At 44.6% G+C, this 20,685-nt stretch overlaps 1 protein-coding gene across 1 annotated transcript in view; it reads left to right on the top strand.

Annotated features, from left to right (window-relative positions):
- Nucleotides 1-20,685, top strand: part of cacna2d2a (calcium channel, voltage-dependent, alpha 2/delta subunit 2a) — a gene marked incomplete at both ends in the record, with an annotated part of 187,965 nt that overhangs the window by 46,948 nt on the left and 120,332 nt on the right. Inside the window, one exon of the mRNA XM_080845556.1 lies at nucleotides 5,067-5,183. Coding sequence (XP_080701682.1) covers nucleotides 5,067-5,183 — 117 coding nt within the window. The remainder of the gene's footprint in view (nucleotides 1-5,066; nucleotides 5,184-20,685) is intronic.

Genomic DNA, 20,685 nt, shown 5'->3' with positions numbered 1-20,685 from the left:
GTGTGCCGGCTCGCGAAGCATGGGGAGAATAGCTGGGGGCCAGGAGGTTCTCCTCAACTCAGCCAGACGAGGACCAGACCAGCAGACTGTGCACCAGCTGCCTCTCCGCATCTATCTATCTATGTCTCTATCTCTATCTCTCTCTCTCTCTCTCTCTCTCTCTCTCTCTCTCTCTCTCTCTCTCTCACCTCTCTCTCTCTTATTCTCTCTCATTCAATTCAGTATTGGCATGACCAGGAAAATAGTGTTGCTAAAGCATACAACCCAAAACCATAGACTCTCTCTCATTTAAATGACAGAGAAGGTGCTTGCACACTCTGTTCTGGGGTGGTCATCTCAAGCTTCCTCTCCTTGCTTTGTGTCTCTCAGGGTCTGAGAGTGTTCAGGCAGAGTGTGGGTGTTCAGGTAGGACGTGTGGAATCAGGAATCATGGCCCTTTTCTCTCAGACAGTGTAAAAAACTGCACTGAGCAGCAGATCATGTGCCATGGATTCAATTAGACTTCCCTGTACTTAAAAACCATGGCAGCACAGGCCTTGGCAGGCAGCTATTTGTATATTAGTAGAAAGACTTTGGTGCCAAATCTGGGATTGAAGTGTTGTGTCTTAAAGGTATTGGGACTGTTGAAAGCATCGGAAATGTGCGTTGAACATTACAGGGTTGTAGAACGCTGATGTCATTACAGGATACAGGCCTTTTTTCCAATTTTACTAACTGCTGTTTTAAATGCAGGAATTAACTAAATGGTAGCCTAGCGAACTTGATTGTTTTTCCAGTGACATCCTGCACACTCATGGGCAGAACAGGATGGCTGGATGGACACAGAGGGGGACATGATATCCTGTCAGAAAAGCAGTGTCTGGTTTTCAAACTATTAGAAAATACTGGTGGTCCTGTTTGGCATTTGTGTAAAAACCAAATGCATCGTATACAGTTGAAGGTGTGGCCTGATGTAAATAGAGCCTTATCTTCTGCCTTCTGCTGGGTTGTCTGTATCATGAAGGCTGCTGGGTCATCTCCTCCCAGGAGGCCAGAGATCTTCAATGGATGGAGTTTGGTCCATTGTGCTGTGGCCACAAACAGCATGTGGACTAGATGTGAACAGAAGGGCTTAACTAACATTTTCGTTTCTGCTATGCCACTGATACCTCGTTTTGCTTTCTGTGTGAACGTGCTCGAGTTGTTCGCTTGTTTGCGGTGTCGAAGAACAATATTGACTCAGCTCGGCCTCGTATCCACCGGCACAGTATTTATTTTGGGCTGCAGATGTAGGCAGAGTTGGCCGGATCAGTGTACTGTACGCTGTGGACTGGGTTTGAAAGAGGCAATAGTTTTAATGCGTTTTGAATGATGATGTGGATTAGTTTCGCTTAAATGATGGATTTGAAAAATACCAGGCTATTTCACATTTCTCTCTCACACACGCACGAGCGTTCACATTCAGACAGACACACACATGCACAGAAATACACAAACAGAGACGCGAGCGTGCACACACACACACACACGCGCATGCGCGCACACGCACACGCACACACACACACACATGCCTTTTTTTCAGCCCAATACAGTGTTTGCACAGAAGCAATTTCATTCACATACTGGCACTTTAGAACCACAATATTACTGCTATTGTTTGCAAATAGATAATAAAATGTCATTAGTGATTTTGTGTGTCTTCAAGGGGCAGTGCTTATTAGTGAAAGAGCAACTATTCTGATCATCTTAAAAGCCGCTAGTTTCTCTCTACTGAGGTGATTGCTGATATTTAATGAGATCCTGTGATCATTCGTCCCTTTTCAAGCAAGCACTTTCTTCTGTACATTTTCTTGGAATTTCAAATTTATTGTATCATTGTTCTCTTTCACATTGTACTCTGTGGTCGGCTTATGTGAACACAAGTTGTTGCTCCGTAGACTAATGTTCCTGAAGTTTTTTTTGCATTGTTGGATCTGTTCTGTGGGCTTACCTTCCCATTGTATTGAACGGGTCCACAAGCTATCGTCGCTAGCTGTTATGTTTTCTGTGTTTTATTGAACTGTTCCCGCGGCTGCTGGATGTTCAGTCAGTGCGTCGGAGCCCACTAATATTCCTTAATGACGCGGCATCTGTCTCTGTCAGCACAGTCCGCCGCAGCCAGACGTGCCTCGTTGTGGCTGGCTTCACGGGCCGCTAACCAGTGGCATGTCGCCGACACAACAAGCCTTGTTGAAAAAAAAAACAGAGAAGAGAACCAAGCAAACAGCTATGTACCTGCGCTAACACAAGGTCAAAAGGACAGGGTGAACAAAAACAATCTCTGGGTTGATAGCATCGTCTGCTGTCTGGACTGATTTCCAATGCAATGAAGTGTTAAGGGCTCGTAAATCTGCATCGAGGTGCCTAATCGACCTCATACACCCACAGACAGTCACTACACACACACACACACACACACACACACACACACACAAAGGGGTAACACCAGTACAGCCATGCATAATTTCCACCTTGTGATTGTGGGATGAGCTTGGAGCTCCTTTGCACCAGGTGGTTGTCTTTCGCAACAGCTGGGCATTTTTCGTTGAATGCCCATATCTGTGAGCCACTGCCACTGACACAAATGTGGCTTAGCTGGGCAAATGTGCGATCTTGGTGGAAGTACTCCTGTCTGTTTTTCTGCTGCTCAGTTTCCCTTTCCAATGGGAACTTTCTCTTCTCTCCATCTGTGTATTTACACTGACACTCTCCGAGTCTGACTAACTGGGACCAGCTATCATTGCTAATGATCATGCTGTGTATGTTTGTGAGTGTGGGTGTTTGTGTGCTTGTTTGTTTGTTTGTGTGTGTGTATGTGCCAGAGATAGCATATTGGGTTGGACTGGCATTCTCCATCTCTTGGAGGTGACTGGAATTGTCATTGCCGGGGTCTGTTGGCCAGATGAAGTCTGCAACAGATCTAGAACCTTCTTTGTTAATGTCCTTATCCAAATGAAAGTTTGTGTTTGTTCGTGTGTGTGTGTGTGTGTGTGTGGGACAGAGACAGAGACAGAGACAGAATGTAGAGATTCCATTAATCAAAAATACACATTGAAAATAGACATGACAAATTGACCTAGAGAGACATTGCATGTCTGTGTTTGTCATGTTGTCAGTACTTTAGAAAATCATGCATATTCTCACACATCATTTACATGTTTCACGGTGAAGTGTCAGCATTCCGGCAACCCAGGCTAAGGTGACCCTGGCAGCCTTGTGCTCACCCGGGTGGAACATATGGCCTCTTACTGACGTTTCCACATCACATTCTCCCCATCACTGAACACAGCATCATTAATACAGCTCTCAGAACAGCTAATAGGGCCTAATAGGTTATGCAGTCAGAAACAGGGGTGACTCTTTAGGCCAGGTGCATGTCTTGGCCATTGTGGGTCATTTGGTAAGAACCTTTGGGATGACCCTTAGCCTGCATTGACCGTTATACACCAGTAGAGGTCTCTGCTTGTTGTTTATCTTACATTGATCTCTGGTGGAGGGTTTGATCTCAGGGGTTATGCAGTGCAGTGGATACTGTGAGGCTAAGGGAAGGGGTTTCAGGGGGGATGGACTGGATTTAGAGGCTCTGTTGTCATGGTAGTATAACCACAGAGTCCTGAGTGACAGGTCCTCATTGGCAGGCTCTGTCAGGTTCCTCATGAATCTTCACTGCCTCTGATCTCATACCAGGCAAAGTAGTCTCTTCTTCTGCCCATTAAGGGAATTAATATTGATCCTGAAGAGACAAACTAGTCTGAATGTTATTTTGTTTCTCTCTAAGAAGAGCAGGCCGATGCCCGCTTTTTATTTTCTGGGCCTGTTAAAGAGTGCCGTCTTTGCCTTGGGCTTTCTAGCTGTTGGTTTGACACATTTTTCACTTCATGTGTGTGTTTTTATGTGTGTTACTGTGCTGCTTCGTGATTCATAGTCAATGGTGACTTAAGAGGAAACTGATTGTTGTTGGGGACAATCCAATACATGTTAATTGGGAAAAAAACAGTTCTGGTTTTAGCTGCTGTCCTGCAGTTCTGCATGTTCGTACATGTCCTGGACTTCCACCCCCCGAACCCCAAGCCGCCCAGCCCCTTCCTGTGCTGGCTTCTGTTGACAGTAAACTGTGTTTTGTATCCAGGCGCCCAAACAGCACTCTGCCAGACGGCTGTCACAGTGGTGCATTAGAGAGCAGCGGCTTTGACTGATTCTCTGGCACTGGTGGTCAGACAGCGGCCAGAGTGAGCCTCTCCCTCTACCTTCCTCTCTCTGCCTGTCTCTCTCTCACTCTCTCTCTGTTTGTCTCTCTCTCTCTCTCTGTCTGTCTATCTGTCTGTCTGTCTGTCTGTCTGTCTGTCTGTCTGTCTGTCTGTCTCTCTCTCTCTCTCTCTATCTCTCTCTCTCTCTCTGCCTGTCTCTCTCACTCTCTCTCTCTGCTACGGAGAGGAGATTTCCTCACTGGCTCTCTTCCAAGGCACCTCAGCTTGACAGAGATGGATTGTGGGTAATGGAGTCCCCAGAGGTAGTCAGGATAAGTGGAAATCCCCCAGGGGTGGGCTTGGAGCTTGTTCGTCTGAGCTGAGCGCTGAGTCAGCCCCGCGGGATTCTGGGAGAATCATACCGGCATGCCATCCTCTTCCTGCTCAGAGGAAATCCTGTTTGTGAAAAGGCCCTCCTTTATCCCTCCGCTCCGCTTCCACCATCCTCTCTGGGCATCAATTCACAGGTCACAGAGCAGTGTGATGAAGAGTAAGGGCTGGAATGCCTGTCAGGTTGAGTTCCCTCTTGCCATAGACTAAACGGAACGGAGGAAGAGGCTGGTGAACTAGCTAGCTGGCTCGTTGTGTTGGTTTACCCCGGTCTTTGTTTGGATTGTTTTGCTCATGTGATAAATCAAGATCAGTCACAGGGAGCCCAAATGAATCGTCTTTATGTCATTATTGATTTTGACCCGACCTAAGCTGACCTCTAACAAATCTTTTTCTCTTTCTTGCCGTCCCTCTGCCTCTATCTCTCTCTCTCTCTCTCTCTCTCCACCTCTCTCTATTCCATGCCTGCAGATTTACAGTGAGAAGAGGAGCCAGTATGACACGAAGAGCAACCAACCCAAGGAGCTGGTGGAGCGGGTGGCACGGAACATCGCCGGGCTGCTCCAAACCAAGCGCAAGGCCCTGGAGGTGAGAGAGAGAGAGAGAGAGAGAGAGCGAGAGAGAGAGAGAGAGAGAGAGAGAGAGAGAGTCAGTACTTTCTTATGTGGGACATTTCTCTCTCATGCTCACATGCCCATGCAAACACACACACACACACGCACACACAAAATATCGCTCTCAGACATAGAAATATTAGGTACATAGGTCTGTACCTTTAACCAGCGTAATTCCTTCAATAACTACAGAATGTCAAAGTACAGTAAGTAAAATTCAAAAACAAGTTAATTTAGAACACATAAGCAAGGAAAATACATTACATTTTTTTCTCTTTGGTACCCACAATAGATGACAGTATTTTCACAGTGTCTGCACTTAATCATCAGCCTGAAAACCAAAGTGACCTCAAATTATGGACATACCTCCCTTCTTGTGGGTAAAATATTCTTGATATTTGTAACATTCTTACAGTTGCTAATTTTTCTGCATGCCCGGAATTTCAAAGAGGCTGCCTAATGGCTAAAGTTAAATGAGGTCTGTCTTGTAAAAAGCCTTGCTCTGATTGGCTATTAGCAGAACAAAAAAAGGGGAAAGAGATAGAGTCAGACTTTTCACCTTTAGCATAGCATAGCATGGCATAGCATAGCATGGTGAACCAATGCAAATGAGGTACCAATGCAAGCAATGTGATAAACACACACAGTCACCTGTATTCCCTTCACATTCCACTCCCCAGGTTTTTACTTCTTTTCATTTTTATTCTTATTAAGCATTGGATGAAAATATCAAATAAGCCAAATAAGAAAATTGTCCATTACAACATAATTACAAAACAGTGTATGTCTTCAATGGCATCCTTATGACTGGCTGTGTGATATTGTTTATGAGGAAGGCTGGAAGGCCTTGACACAAGATTCACCAGTTTGCGTATTAGAGAGCTAAGTGCATCTGAATGTATGTCATGTCGCTAAAACGTCAACTATGTGCAGATGACTGAGGGAGGCAGGGAGATGCTTTTTAACAAAGGGAAATGACTTCCATGGGTCAATATGGTATGTAGAAGACTGTGGTAAGGTGCTCTGTATTGAAAAGTGGAACATTGATATCTATGGGTCCTCAAGGAGCTGGTTTGTGCCATAACCCACATAGCCCTGTAGCCCTGCCTCGCTCAGGCTCTCAATCAAGCATGGTATTCATTGAATTGTGCCTTGATTTCTGATGCACCTAACTTTCTGATGCCCACTCCTATCAGTGTCATGACTCCAGTGGGACTGTGACTGGGAGGGTGAATCACACAACACACCCACAGCATTTCTCACAAGTTGCTCAGTAAATGAGGTACTTGGGATTTTAGTGGAGGAGTGAAGCATACTTACCAAGACAGCAGGCTGTGTCATTTTAATTAGACTGTGCAGTCGTTTATGGAAAGATATAGCATACGAGATGTGCCTCAGAGGGAACATGGAAACTAGTGTAGTTCTAGTGGAAATAACAAAGGACTGTGTAAATGATTTGTTTTAGGGGACGCCACTGAACACTAGCACAAGTGATGTAAATGTTGCCATGTTTATTATCCAGCAAAACATGAAATTGCAGGGTGTTGGAATGTGCTCGGGTGATGGTAAGTGACATTTTGAAACAACTGTCTTGTATTTGAAGCAGACGCTATGCAATCCCTTTCTTCTCCGGAGGGAGGGGGGCTCCCCTCACCTCTTTCACTGTCACTCACTCTAGAATTGCACCTTCTGCTTAATAACCCTGCTATTGGAGACGATCCATGTTCAGGCCCTTTGAGGCATTTCAGCACCACGGACAGTTACATTGCTCATTAACCATTAAGATGCGGCTGTGAGTGAGTTATATATATAACAGGCAATATACTTTACACACTTATTAAACCATGAGCATGCATAATGTCAAACAAGCAAACATTTGAATGCGCGCACACAAAATCACACACACACACACACACACATACACAGACACACGCATACACACACACACACACACACACGCATATATCAGTACACACACATTAAACCACACTTTTACACAAATATCCAAATGCAGACACACACACACACACACACACACACACACACACACACACACACACACACACACACACACACACACACACACACACACACACACACACGCGTGTCCTTCGTCACCCTTCCCTTGTGAACACATTCTGGATGGTGCCAGCTGCTCGGCCCTGTGTTTGTGTGCATCTGATTTACACCATCTCCAAGCCTTATCATGCCGTTAAGCAGAGCGATTGATTCACTGTCTGATCTAATCAGAAGAAATGGGATTTCTAAAAACATATTATCGATGCCCTGCGTGCTTTATTAGCCCGCTTAACAGAGCAGCTAATGACTTTGTCTCCCTGGAAATGCGGCGAGCCTCTTGGATCAGCAGGACGTCCAGAGCACAGAGCTGGAATTCCAGGCCTGGTTTCTCTGCAGCCTTCTGATTCACAGAGCTCCAGCTGGACTTTGTTTTGCTTGATTAGTGAATTTTGCCTGTTTAGTTTCAGTGACCTAAGCGAGGTAGGGGACTTATTTCAACTGAGAAGGTGAATTGAATTCATTTAGAAAACTATATTCTTCTCTGTATGTGGTGCTGAAACTCACATTTTAACTAGTTTTGCCAGACTCCTTGGCAAAGACGTGTATGGTGTGTGTGTGTGTGTGTGTGTGTGTGTGTGTGTGTGTGTGTGTGTGTGTGTGTGTTTCTCTCAGCACCACAGGCTTATTCGCCATTGCCTGCTCTATCCACATCAGAGGGAGCTATTTTGGAGAGTGTCTGTGCCCTGGGACGTGTCATGAAGTGTGCTTGATGATGCCCTGTGCATGTGTTAAACGCACCCCTCCCCGCCCCGGGGATAACTGGGAAAGGGGGCACTGAGGGTGCCTCGCAAGCCGAGGGCCTCCTTCACTGCCACCAGCCTGACAAGCTCTCCTTGTTGCCCGGTGCCAGGCGCAATTTTACTTCCTTTCGTGGCATGGCTGGAAGCTCACTGACGGCAGGCTGGGACACACACCTTGGCACTACCAGGCCCCCACCCACACTCCACCCCGCAGCCCTGTTCTCATGCTATCGCTGCTTCGTCGGCAGGCGTAATATCTCCCAGAGTGATGGTTGTCATAACATCTCCCATTTCTCCCCCTTGAAATCACAATTTTATGGCTGCGCAGAAGCCCTTTTGATGACATATATTTCCCCTTAAAGCCGTTAAATTTGAGTGTACTGATTTGTATCCCGTGTCACATAGAATCCTGAAAAAAACACACACACACACATTCATGTAATGATGTGAATCAGTTAAACATATTCAGGTTACATTTCTGTGGAAAACCCACACATTAAAGATACAATTAAAAAGCAAAACAAAAAAACAAAACAAAACAAATGTTTGGTCAGACCACTTCCTCCATAAACCCTGTGTGGGTCCCTATCTCCCAGCCTGATAGTTGACATGAGTCCCTGTCCCTGGGCAGAGCAGGGCAGAGCAGCTAGTCCATGTGGGCCAGTGGGCGTTAGTGAGCAGGAGGGGAGGCTGTTGAGGTGGGGCCAGGCCAGGCCTCTCACACCCACCAGGCAGGTGTTGGTGCTTTTTGGGGTCAGATGATACTAGGCTGACTCCACGGAGAGGAGCGGCATGTAGGGCAGCTCGCCTCAAATGCCTCCATGACTAATGGTGCTGTCGCCCTGGGGGAAAAACATACCTTGCTTTATAATATTGGCTGTGAAAAGCAAATTATTATTATGGAATATATAACTTAAATGACCATAACGACATACATAGAGAATATTAGGTAAAACAATTCTGTAATATAACAGGGGATGGTGTTTTTTCTATTCTGATGTTTCTTCTAGAAAAAAGGTGATTTGCTGTGAAACATAAAAGCATAAAGGGAAAGAAATAACCACCTAGATCTATTAACATAAATTAACGTAAGGATGAACTTGTTTTTACAAAAGAGAATACCAAAGAATATTAAACAAATATATACATCACATTACAGTTCCTCCATTCTAGTTTTCCTTTTTTGAACACTTTTCCTCACCTTTCCATACTTTTCCTTTGATGCTGAAATAATTTGGAAAGGTATCCTCCAAGCTACTGGTTTAGGGTGTCCATGTGTCGCCACCCCCCCCCCCCCCCCCCCCCCCTTGCTGCATGTGCTATCTCGCTCTCAGAGGAAGCAGAAAAGAAAAGATTTGGAATGAGGACGTTGCCTTGGGCAGGGAGTACTGCGAGGAAATGAAGTTCTGAAATTCATCGATTTAAAAATGAGCCTGAAGAGAGGAAATGGGCGAGAAGTGGAAGAGAGTGAGTGAGCAACTGATTGACAAGGAGAGAGAGAGCAGAAGAGTGGAAAGGGGTGAAGATGGGACATTCCTAGAAAGAGAGAGAGGGGAAGAGCGAAAAATTGCAGGAAAAAAACGGAAAGAGGGGACAAATCAGGAAAACAAGGGAAGATAGCCGGAGCAGGAGGGATAAGGGGAAAGCGAAGCCAAGAAGAGGGGAGATAAAGAACGAGTCATTTCCCCGTCGTTCTTATCGGCAGTTCATAAAAGTGTAATACGGATGCTTTTTATGATGACATATGTACATTGGCGCTTATGGCGAGGCAGTACGCCATACTTGGGGTAATTCGCTGTCAGCAATCTCATCAGGGAAAATATGCACCGAGCCGCTGCCATAACTCACACAACTGCACCAGCCACCCCCAAGGTTTATGATATAACTCTGTTGTTCTCAGGGGGAAAAAACACATTCAAAGCCTTCAGGGGCAGATTTAGTGGATGGTTTAAAACTGCAGAAATATTTAAGTGGCTTCAGATCTCCCTCCGACACTGCGGCTATTGTGCTGTTAATCACACCGAGCTGTATTCTGTTCTGCGCTCGCCTAGAATGAATGTTTCACTTTGCCGTGTACCAACATACGTAAAAAAAAACATAGCCCTTTAAAAAAAAAACTGTGTTTTGCGAAGTTGGACCACCAGTAACGTACTAATCCAGAAGGGAGGGAGAGATAAGAGACGAAAGATCAAGAGAGTAGCCCGGCTCAAGGCAACAGAGCTGCGGAGTGAGCAGCCTGGAGACGATCCAACATTTAATTAACAAAGCATGGCTCGGCAAAAAAGTGTAACACAGTGTCTGTCTCTCCTCTGAATGCCAGTTTGAGAATGTGCTAACAGTTTTTTTGTCCATTGGATAGGTAGCCTGACCACCTCGTGGAATTGTAGTCTTTCCCTGACAGTCTCAAAGTGAAACATAAAGAAAACTCCATCAGAGACAACCAGCTGAGTTTGGACAAGCATCTGAGACCCTGACTGAGGTGGTGAGCAGGGAACACAACTAGCAGAGAGGAGACAGAGAGAAAAGAAACCATTCCCCCTGTTTTTGGAGGGCTTTGCTTTGTGTGTGGTAATGTGTAGATTTCTCAGATGTCAGGTCCAGTTCTATCTCTTTTTGTCTCAACTAACCTCTAATTCTGTCTCTCTTTCTCTCGTTTATACTGTATGTATATATATATATATATATATATATATATTTCAAAGTTTGTATTCACTTTCCTGCTCCTGCTCTCCGTCATGGATAAGTGTCATGGGAATACATGCAAAACCCATGTCAGCATACTTGTGTAAGCTTCAAGCCTCACTCTGTATTTATGTATACACCAGCAGGGCAGCTTAGATGTTCCGAGGTAATAGTTGTGTGTGTGTCTGTGTGTGTGTGTGTGTGTGTGTGTGTTTGATTGTTTGTGTGTTTGTGTGTGTGTGCTTGTGTGTGTGTGAGAATGACAGATGACATAACTGTCTCTGCATAACTCTGTCATACCGCTGTCACGCTGTAAAAAAGGAGGGATTTCTGATGAGCTGGTCTGCACCTTAAATGCTGAGTCTAGTCAGGGTTTTGTGATAGTGTGTGTGTGTGTGTGTGTGTGTGTGTGTGTGTGTGTGTGTGTGCCCCTGTACTGAAACGTCACCCAACCAGCTGGCATGGAGCTGCCCCTTTTGTGTTCCAACAGAAGCCGCTGCGAAAGCACTACAGCCTGCCTGTCAATCACAGGCCGCGGGGAGCTGAGCCGAGAGCTCTGGCTGCCTGTGTCAAGTCCCAGTCGCTGAAGCAGCTGAAGCACTGCCCGAGCGCCGGCCAGGAAGGGGCCGTGTTATTCTGGGGCTCAGACAGCGTGTCCCGTCTGATGCTGTGTAAGGCCTTTGGCACTCTGCACTTTAAACAGTGTGCTCTATGCTTCTCAAGGCTTAAGCGGAAGAGGTGCAGTGTGGTACTACATGAATGAAGCCTTGAATGCCTGTGTTATTGTATTCTTCACCCAGTGGCACCTTTTGTGTGCAGTGACTAGGAGGGTGTATGGGCTTTTGTATTGCACAGGAGCACAAGCAGTATGGCCAGCGTCACTGGGTGAGGGTGGGGAAGTGAGCCCTCCCCTACCTAATGATTGATTAGTGACTGTAGTTATAACAGTTTACAGTGGTTACATATAAAGTTTACTAGTCCAATGGTTTTACTGATTGTGAATGTTGTAGTGATAGGGACTACTTTAAAATGTAGCATTAGAATTTTGGAGTATTGATATGTTGGTAGAGTTTGGGTGGTGATGTTTGAGCAGCAGTTTATTCAGGGTATTATATAGTGCCACAATGTAGAAGCATAACCTTGCAATGATGTTTGCAAGCCGTCGACCCTTAGAAGCAGCGCTCTACAGGATGTGACCAATCTATGTGGCAGGGCCCCTGAAATAGCAATGTTAATGATGACAGTGATGATAAGTTTGCTTATGTGGTGATGGAAGCTTGACATAGCTTTAGAAGCATTTGATGGAAGCTTTAGATATCACAAGCGTGGGCTGATGTGGTAGCTTGGGCTGGATGCAGTCAATGTGGATGACAGTAACAGAGTCCCAGTCTGGGTGTGTTTCTATCAGCCCTGTCACCCTAAGCCACCAGTGCCTCCCCCCATAGATGTACAGACTGAAGCAGGAACATACCATAGGCCTGATGACTAAAGCTGGTCCATATGGGCGGCTCATCTCCCCCTCTGGTGGAATGCATCTCACGGACGGCCTGAGAGGATAAAGTCATTATTTTGTGTTTGGTGACAAACATGTTCCTCAGAATCAAATTCTTCTATAGACAGTGGGAGTGTGTGTGTGTGTGTGTGTGTGTGTGTGTGTGTGTGTGTGTGTGTCTGTGTGTGTGTGTGTGTGTGTGTGTGTGTGTGTGTGTGTGTGTGTGTGTGTGTGTGTGTGTGTGTGTGTGTGCCTGTGTGTGCGTGTGTGCGTACTCTGCTGTTGTCATCAGTGTCTAGCTCTGTGAGTCTCTGTGTGTGTGTATTTGCTGTTGTTGGACTACGCCATCACATGAGCTCGTGCTGGTCTGTGTGATCACATGTGCTGGTCCGTGTGTAAATGAGTAGGTGTGTTTGTGTGTGTGTTTGCGTCAACACAGCGCTGACACAGATTGACCCCGACTGGAGGGTCCTGGTGATTGTGATTTTGAGAGAGTGCGGCGTGCTGGGCTGGATGTTGTGCAGAAGTGCAAAAGTGGCAAAAGTGCTCTTGACTGCATTAGTCAGTCAGCCTTGACAACACACCCCCCCCCCCTCCCACACAGCACCAACACACACACACACACGCGCACACACACACAGTCTCAGGAGGACTTCACTCGTGTGTCGTCCTATGTGTGTCTGTGTGTGTCTACACTGATACCCCAGTGAGTTTATTCTGCATCTCCGCTCCTAGCTTTAATTGGACAGACACCCAGCCCGAGTCCTTCCCTCCCCTTCACTCTAAGCAGCATTTCTAAATTTAGCCTTGATTCTCTAACGAGCCATTGCTGCAAAAATAAGCAGACAATTAATTACACGTCCCCATGCACTCGCTCTCTCTTCAGAGGGCTGGAGATCCCGGCACTGGTGTGGAGAGTTTTGGAGAGAGGGAGGAACACTTTTTGATAGCATTTCTAGAATTTTCTTTTACTGCACAGATAACAGATAACATGGATATACACAACCTAGTCCCCATAGTTATACAGACATATTCCTTCATACAAACCAGATATACATGACCATATAATATAATTGCCATTAGGTATGAAATATCTAGATTGTGTTTTCTCATAATTGGTAACAATATGAATGCATGTAGTATATGTACAAACCATTCAGCCTTTCATAATATGTCTGGTTTTATTATTTGGTCCACATTCATCAAGTATGAAAAGTACTAGAAGCAGTCTGTGGGCGTTACGCCATCTATCTAGGTCACCATTGTAAACTTTACGTTATAGTAAGCGCTCCATACTCAAAAAGTCAGTTTAGTATGTGTTCAATAGCTTGGATCAGTTACTCATCCACACTGGTGGACGGAACACACACACACACACACACACACACACACACACACACACACATTCAGTGGTGAAGAACACTAAGGTCTTTCGTCTGACTTGACCTCATTTGAAATAGCATTAGCAGACCCGCAGGCAGACACCCATCCCAACCCCACAACCCGCTCCCCCTAGACCTCCACCCCTGGCGGCCTCTGATGACATCACCACCAGTCCTCAGTCCAGGACCGTAAGGAGTGTGAGTGCTATTCTGCAGCTCTGAGTCACCCTTCCGCAGCCCCGGCATCAACACACCGCGCTTATTTGCCATGTCAGCAGCACGTCACCCCCAGGGCCCTGGAGAACGAGGGGGGGGATGTTGCAGGAGACAGGAGGGGAAGTGATTTGGGACATGGCCGGACGGCCCCCCCACGGCTTCTCTGAGTGGACCTGTCACTGGCTGTCATCAAACACCCATTGCAGATGACTGTAAGAGAGTCTCCTAAACTCCACTCTTAACTTGCTTGAGTTAACAGAGGTCAGATGACTGTAAGAGAGTCTCCTAAACTCCACTCTTAACTTGCTTGAGTTAACAGAGGTCAGATGACTGTAAGAGAGTCTCCTAAACTCCACTCTTAACTTGCTTGAGTTAACAGAGGTCAGATGACTGTGAGAGAGACTCCTTAACTTTACTCTTAACTAGCTCGAGTGAACAGAGGTCAGATGACTGTGAGAGTGTCTTCTAAAATCCACTCTTAACTAGCTCGAGTGAACAGAGGTCAGATGACTGTGAGAGAGTCTTGTAAACTCCACTCTTAACTCGCTCGAGTGAACAGAGGTCCACTTCTCACTTTATGTTTACGGGTGTAGAAGCAGCCAGTTTTAAATCAATAGACAAAATAGTTGTTATACCTTTTCTTTCACATTCTTGCCTGACTAGCCCTGAAGGCCTCTGTGACCTTATTGTTGGAGCAGTGGGACCTGGTGTGTGCTTTTTAAAGTAGAAAGGTTAATAATGCACCTTAAAGTAATTACACAGGCTTTTGCATGCAGTTTATTTAGGTCAAAATGTCCATGCCATGAGTCAAATACAAACTAGAGTCAAAAGAGTTACAGTTACAGTAACAGGAAGGGACACGTTCTGGTGTGAGTTTTGTCTGATGCCTTTTGGAGAAAGATGAATCCTTATGAGTATGGCTTACATGGGATTGCGACCCAAACACCTCTGTTGAGGACTCAAGGTGTGGCGTTTCCAGTGCACAGCTTGTTGCTTGTCACGCAACCAGTGACCCATGACCTGCCATCACACCACCCTGCTCAGGCGTTTGAGCCAAATCTAAAGGAGGTCTTTGCAGGGCCCCAGACGCAGGTATGCACCCGCACAGCCGGAACCCTGAAGCTCGGAGGACAGCAGATGTTGAGGGGGAGGCTGCTTTGGCATCTAGCTCAAACAGAAAGCTAACTGGTGAGAGCAGACCTGTCGGCTTGCAGACGAGTGCAGGATAACAATATGCAAACAGATCAGCAGATCTGTGTTGGCCTGTATAGAGCTCTCAGTCTGTTTGCTGAGGGGGGGGGGTGGCACAGAGCCCCCCCTGCATGGGCAGTAGTGCTTAGTCAGGGAGAGGGAGGATGGAACCTTGACAAAGGTGGCAGATGGACAGTGGGAGAAAAAAGGAGAGGGGGAAAGAGAGAGGAAAGATGGATGAGTGGAAGCTGCTGACATAAGGAATAAGAATGGAGGAGGAAAAATTAAACTTTGGAGAAGAGGACAGGTGGAACCATTGAATTCTAGCACCTATCCAACATTTCTCAAATAGAAATGAAATTCATATATCAGCTAGGGATGGTTCTATATTTTTCAGTTATGTTCAATGTGATCATAAGAAAATGTTGTAAGCGTAATATGAACAAAAATATAAATTTGGAAACAGTCATTTCATTTTTATACAAGGTTGTTTTTATATCTACCTGACAGCAGTGGATGTAGGAGCATGAAGGGTTTACAGTGCTCAGCACTAACCCCTGTGGCACCCCCTAAGCCTCTCTCCCAATCCAGCTCCATAGTAACTGGTTTGCCCGTGGGGCACAGAGCTTGGACCTTATGCATGGAGTATGGGAAAGGTTTATAGTGCTGAGTGCGAACCCTCTGTCAAGCCTCCATTACACTGGCATAATGCTGCTCTGATTGTGTCTGATAAGCAGTGCCTCTGTAAAACTGTGAATCAGGTTTAGGCTCTGTGTAATATCCCCAGAAATGTGGCCGTTAGTAACAAGCAGTTATCAGTCATCTGCGTACCGCTGAAGGAAAGTCTGGAATGGGCAGACAGTGAAAAATGGAATGAAAAAGGAAATGTGAGCAACAAATATCCACAAATTTAAATCCATATGCAATATGCACACATTTCCCTGCCTTTCTGAGCCGTGCTGCCAGTAAGCTGCTTCTTTTTGTGTAACTAACAAAAACTAGGTTTCAGCGGCTTCACTCACTCACTGACTTGCGGAACCCCTCACTCCCGCCACACACACACACACACTCCCAACCTGACGCCTCCAGAAAAAGAGAAAAATCTAAGAAAGCAATTTAGTTTTCAATTTCCTGCAGACCGTGTGCGAAGCGCTTATAGCACAGCAGTCCCGGTGGAGGCAGTGTGTATTTGTGTGTGTGCGTGTGTGTGTGTGTGTCTGTGTGTGTGTGTGTGATTGTGTGTGTGTATGTGTGTGTGTGCATGGTGGGTTGGGGTGGCGGGTGGTGGAGAACTAGGCCGTGCTCTCCTTGGACAGAAATAGCAGACATCTTGCCTCAGAACGCTGATAGGATAATATAAATGTTCATATAAATGTTCACAGACAGCCAGTCCTTTGGGCGCTTTCCTCCATTCTCACAAACTGTTTCATCAGACACTACACATCATGTATATTTACACATTGTTACAGGATAGATAGTTTTTATTCTTCAGGTTTTCATGCCCATGTGGACTGTGTGGAGTACTCAGAACCATTTGTCTCGAGCTGTGCCCATGTCAGAAACAATTGCTGGCAATTTCTTGAATCTTAAGGCAAGATGGGTGGAGGCAAACATGTCTGATTGAATAGCCAGTGGTTTGGGGGAGATGAGAATAATCTTCCACACTGGAGTTGTGCATGAGCATTGGTTCTTGCAGGAGCGTTTTCGGTATGTTCTATGGCTGTAAGCTTTTATAGTGACTTAGTGTTGACAGCTCAAAACCAGGAACATTTGTCTTCAGATACTGCCGGTTATTGCGTGGCTTCCTGAAGTTTGCTGTGTGCTTCTGCAAGATGTTTACTACTTTTAGTTTAAGTCTCCCAGCAAATGAAGACAATCTGACACAGGTTGAAAATGTCGTCCAGGGATTGCTAGCTATTTGAGGTGTGCCATACACTTTTCTCAGACAGTTTGCTATATGTAACCTGTGTTGGTTTGACCTCTGTATCAACACACACACACACACACACACACACACACACACACACACACACACACACACACACACACACACACACACACACACACACACACACATACACACACAAACCTACACACAGGCACATGCTTCCCTCTAGCCTATGTCATTTAGATCTATGAGCATCCATTAGCAACCATCTGTTACCACCTGCAGCAAGAACCATTTCACGCGTACTATCACGAATATACACAAACACAAACACACATATAAATACACACATACATGTGCATGCGTGTATGCACACAAACACAGACGCACACACTTCATTTTGTGGGCCCCTCAGTAAGTGGGTGAACGTACTTATGTTGTTTTTTTTACACATCTGAAGGGGACAGACTGAAGTCAGCAACACGTGCCTCCATGGACTAAAGAATTAGGACACAAGAAGACATTTTGTCATTTTGTTACTTGAACAGTTTCAAAGATGTTTCAAAGATAAAAAAACAATCATCTTTATCAAGGCACAACAGATAGTCACATGTTATATAAAATGCTTGGACCAGGATTTGGAAAAAGAAGCCACAACTCAAAAATCTGAATGAAAAACATGAGTCATAAATTATGGTCGGATTGTAGGATCTGGGGCCTCATTTAGTATATATACTGTATATATATATAAAAAAAAATACTGCATAGATTCCATCCCAAAAAATTGCATACGCTCAAACCTTTGAACCTACTGTACATACACAAGAAAAAATACTGATTTAAAAAAACAGACCTTCGACCTCGTGTGGACAAAAGGCTTAATACACTCTGCACTTAGTGGACAAAAGAGACTTATTTCGTAGACAAAGGTACTTTGGTACAAAGGTACAGTTTAGGGTCTGTTCTTTGATGTTCTCTGGCTTTTTTGCTGGCTTTAGAAAAAACTCCCCATAACCTAGTTACAGTAAATGGAAGCCTATATAAAAGCAAAGACAGTAGGAGGTGAGTTTTTCCAATCTCTGTGCTTGAAAGGTTTTTATGTGTGGTAAAAAAATAAACTTCAATTGTGGAGACTCCTGCATCACACTTTAAATATATGCAAGTTTTGATGTCCCCCTCAGGAATCGCTCTTGTAAAACACTAACGTTAGGGCTTTGGTCCATTTCATGAGTCAACAGGTTACAGACAGATTCTATCCACAAGGGCAAATGCTCCTCAAACCCTCATAGGTGTTAGTGTCAGTTCAAAAGTCTACAAAAATTAAAATAGTTTTGGCTTTCATGTCCAGAATTCTTTCTGTGAACTATTCACAATAATCACACTAATTTTGCATGAGACTAGTCAGCATTAGCACCATGCTTTCATTATCCTGTTAGCAGACTTTAGCAGACTTTACACGAAGGTGTCAATTTAAGCAGACTTTTGGTCAAATAAAATTATATATAATACACTGCCCATGCACACACACTAATGCAGTGGTTCTCAACCTTTTTTCAGTTTTGTACCCCCTGTGAAATATTTTTTCAGCCAAGTACCCCCTAACCAGCGCAAAGCATTTTTGATTGAAAAAAAAAAATGTTATACACAGCTCTATGCCATCATTGTCTGATTTATTAAACTGTCAGCACTGAAGATTGAACATTGAATATTGTTGCATTGAACTGAGTGCGTTTGCAATTACATTTTAGTAAGAAACTTGTGCTTGTGCTTCGCTGAAAATCTTTGTCAGTCTTGGTGGCAAGGAGGCAACTGCTGTGATCAAGCTCTTCTCCAGCAAAGTCTGTTTCTCTGCTTTGTTTTGATCACAGTCATTGCAGAGAAGGAGGCCTCACATAAATATGTGGAGGCATAGGGTAGTAGCTGCTCCAAAGCTTTCTCTCCCAGGTCAGGGTGCTCCTGCTTCACACACATCCAAAACTTTGGGAGTGTGGATGTGGCAAACTTCATCTGGAGTCCACGGTCAGATGACACTTCCATGAGTGTTTCCTGATTAGTGACAGAGCTTCCACATGCTTCGGACAACAGAAATGGGTTTTTCACCCAATCCAGCTGTGTAGATTTCTCCTCCATGTCAGGAAAGGAGGAAATTGAAAATTAAAATGTTGAATCAAATTGGTCTAATGTCCCTTGATGACCAACTGGACTGGAGCTCTGTACACATCCTCACTAGAGAGAAATCCCCCTGTGCAGAGGCTCTTCTCCACAGCTCTGCTTTCTTCGGGAAGCCTCCCACCTTGTCATACAGGTTTAAAATGCTGGTGTCCTTTCCCTGCAGACATATTCAGTTCGTTCAGTTTGCTGAATATATCTGCCAGATAGCACATATTTGCAAGCCAGTCTGTGTGGCATTGGGGGATCTGTGCTCAATCAGAAAGGTCTGTACTTCAGATCGTAATTTCAACAGCCGTTTGAGTATTCTCCCTCGAGAGCCAACGCACGTCTGTGTGCAGCAGCAGTTGTGTGTGTTCAGCTTCCATGTTTTCGCGAAAAAAAATCGCGCTTATTATACAGTTACTTTCCAAAACGATAGAAGACATTCCTCCAGAATACCTCTTTTGAATTAGTTTGTTGTCATTTCGTGATTTCCGCTAAGAAAAAAATAGTTCTGCTCGCAAATGCTGAGCAGTCCACCTTCTGACTTCAAGTTTCAATGACCTTCCGTTACGTCAACTAACCGGACTACTTGCGGAATGATATGCAATGTGAATTAGAAGCAAAAAACCCGTTGCCAATGACAGCGGTGATAAACTTTACGCAGCAGTGAATATCAAGGAATTACAAACCTGCGAACGCAGACATTTAACCCACATATGGCCCATACAAATCAACGTACATTTTGGAACATTCCGAAGAGCCGTATAATACGTATTTTTAAATGATTTTTGGATGGAGGCTTATTTTTAATATATATTTTTTAAAATCTCACGTACCCCCTGGACTACCTTCACGTACCCCCAGGGGTACGCGTACCCCCGGTTGAGAACCACTGCACTAATGCACTGCCCATTAGGGATGGGTATCGTTTGGGTTTTTTCCGATACCGGTACATAACCGATACTTTTAAAACGATACCGGTGCCTAAACGGTGCCAGAACCGATACTTTTTTTTTTTTTTTAATTAAAGACATTAGGCTTATTTATTGCCAAGGCAAATAGTTTTCTTTAAATTTAACAATATATTAACTGTTTGAGGTATACTATAAATAAAAATAAATACAAAACACTTGGCTTCAAACCTTTTAACTTCAAACTATGAACAATATATTAACTTATAACAACTGTTTACAGTATACTTAAATAAATATAAATAAATACATAACAAATTCTGTACACACACTTCACACTTCAGTAATACTTTTGCAGAAATATGAGCATGTTTGCCTTCAGAGTAAAACAAATATTAATTAGTTTGCATTTATTTAAACCCACTGGTTTCGTGAATGTGTACTGCCCCTTTAAAAGTTTAGCTTCAGGGCCTCTTGAGTTCTCTCCCCCATTTACACGCAATTGTGTTGTTGCATATGCTGCACGTCTCGTTGTTTGAATCTTTTTGTGTGAAATACAGCCACATTTTTGATCGTTTACCTTTCGACATTTTCTCCGTTATATTGATGGCTAGCTCTGTTTGTGCTTGCTCTGTGCAAGGCTGCCTGCTCTTCGCTGTCAGACTGTTGCAATGTTATTGTAGCGTCCAAGTTAGTGCTCTCTTAAGAACTCACATTGAGAAGGAATATCTTTGGATGAGA

Source organism: Sprattus sprattus (genome assembly GCF_963457725.1).
Source record: "Sprattus sprattus genome assembly, chromosome: 10".
NCBI classification, from domain to species: domain Eukaryota; kingdom Metazoa; phylum Chordata; class Actinopteri; order Clupeiformes; family Clupeidae; genus Sprattus; species Sprattus sprattus.
The sequence above is the reverse complement of the archived record's forward strand: the minus strand, read 5'-3'. Positions and strand labels throughout refer to the sequence as shown.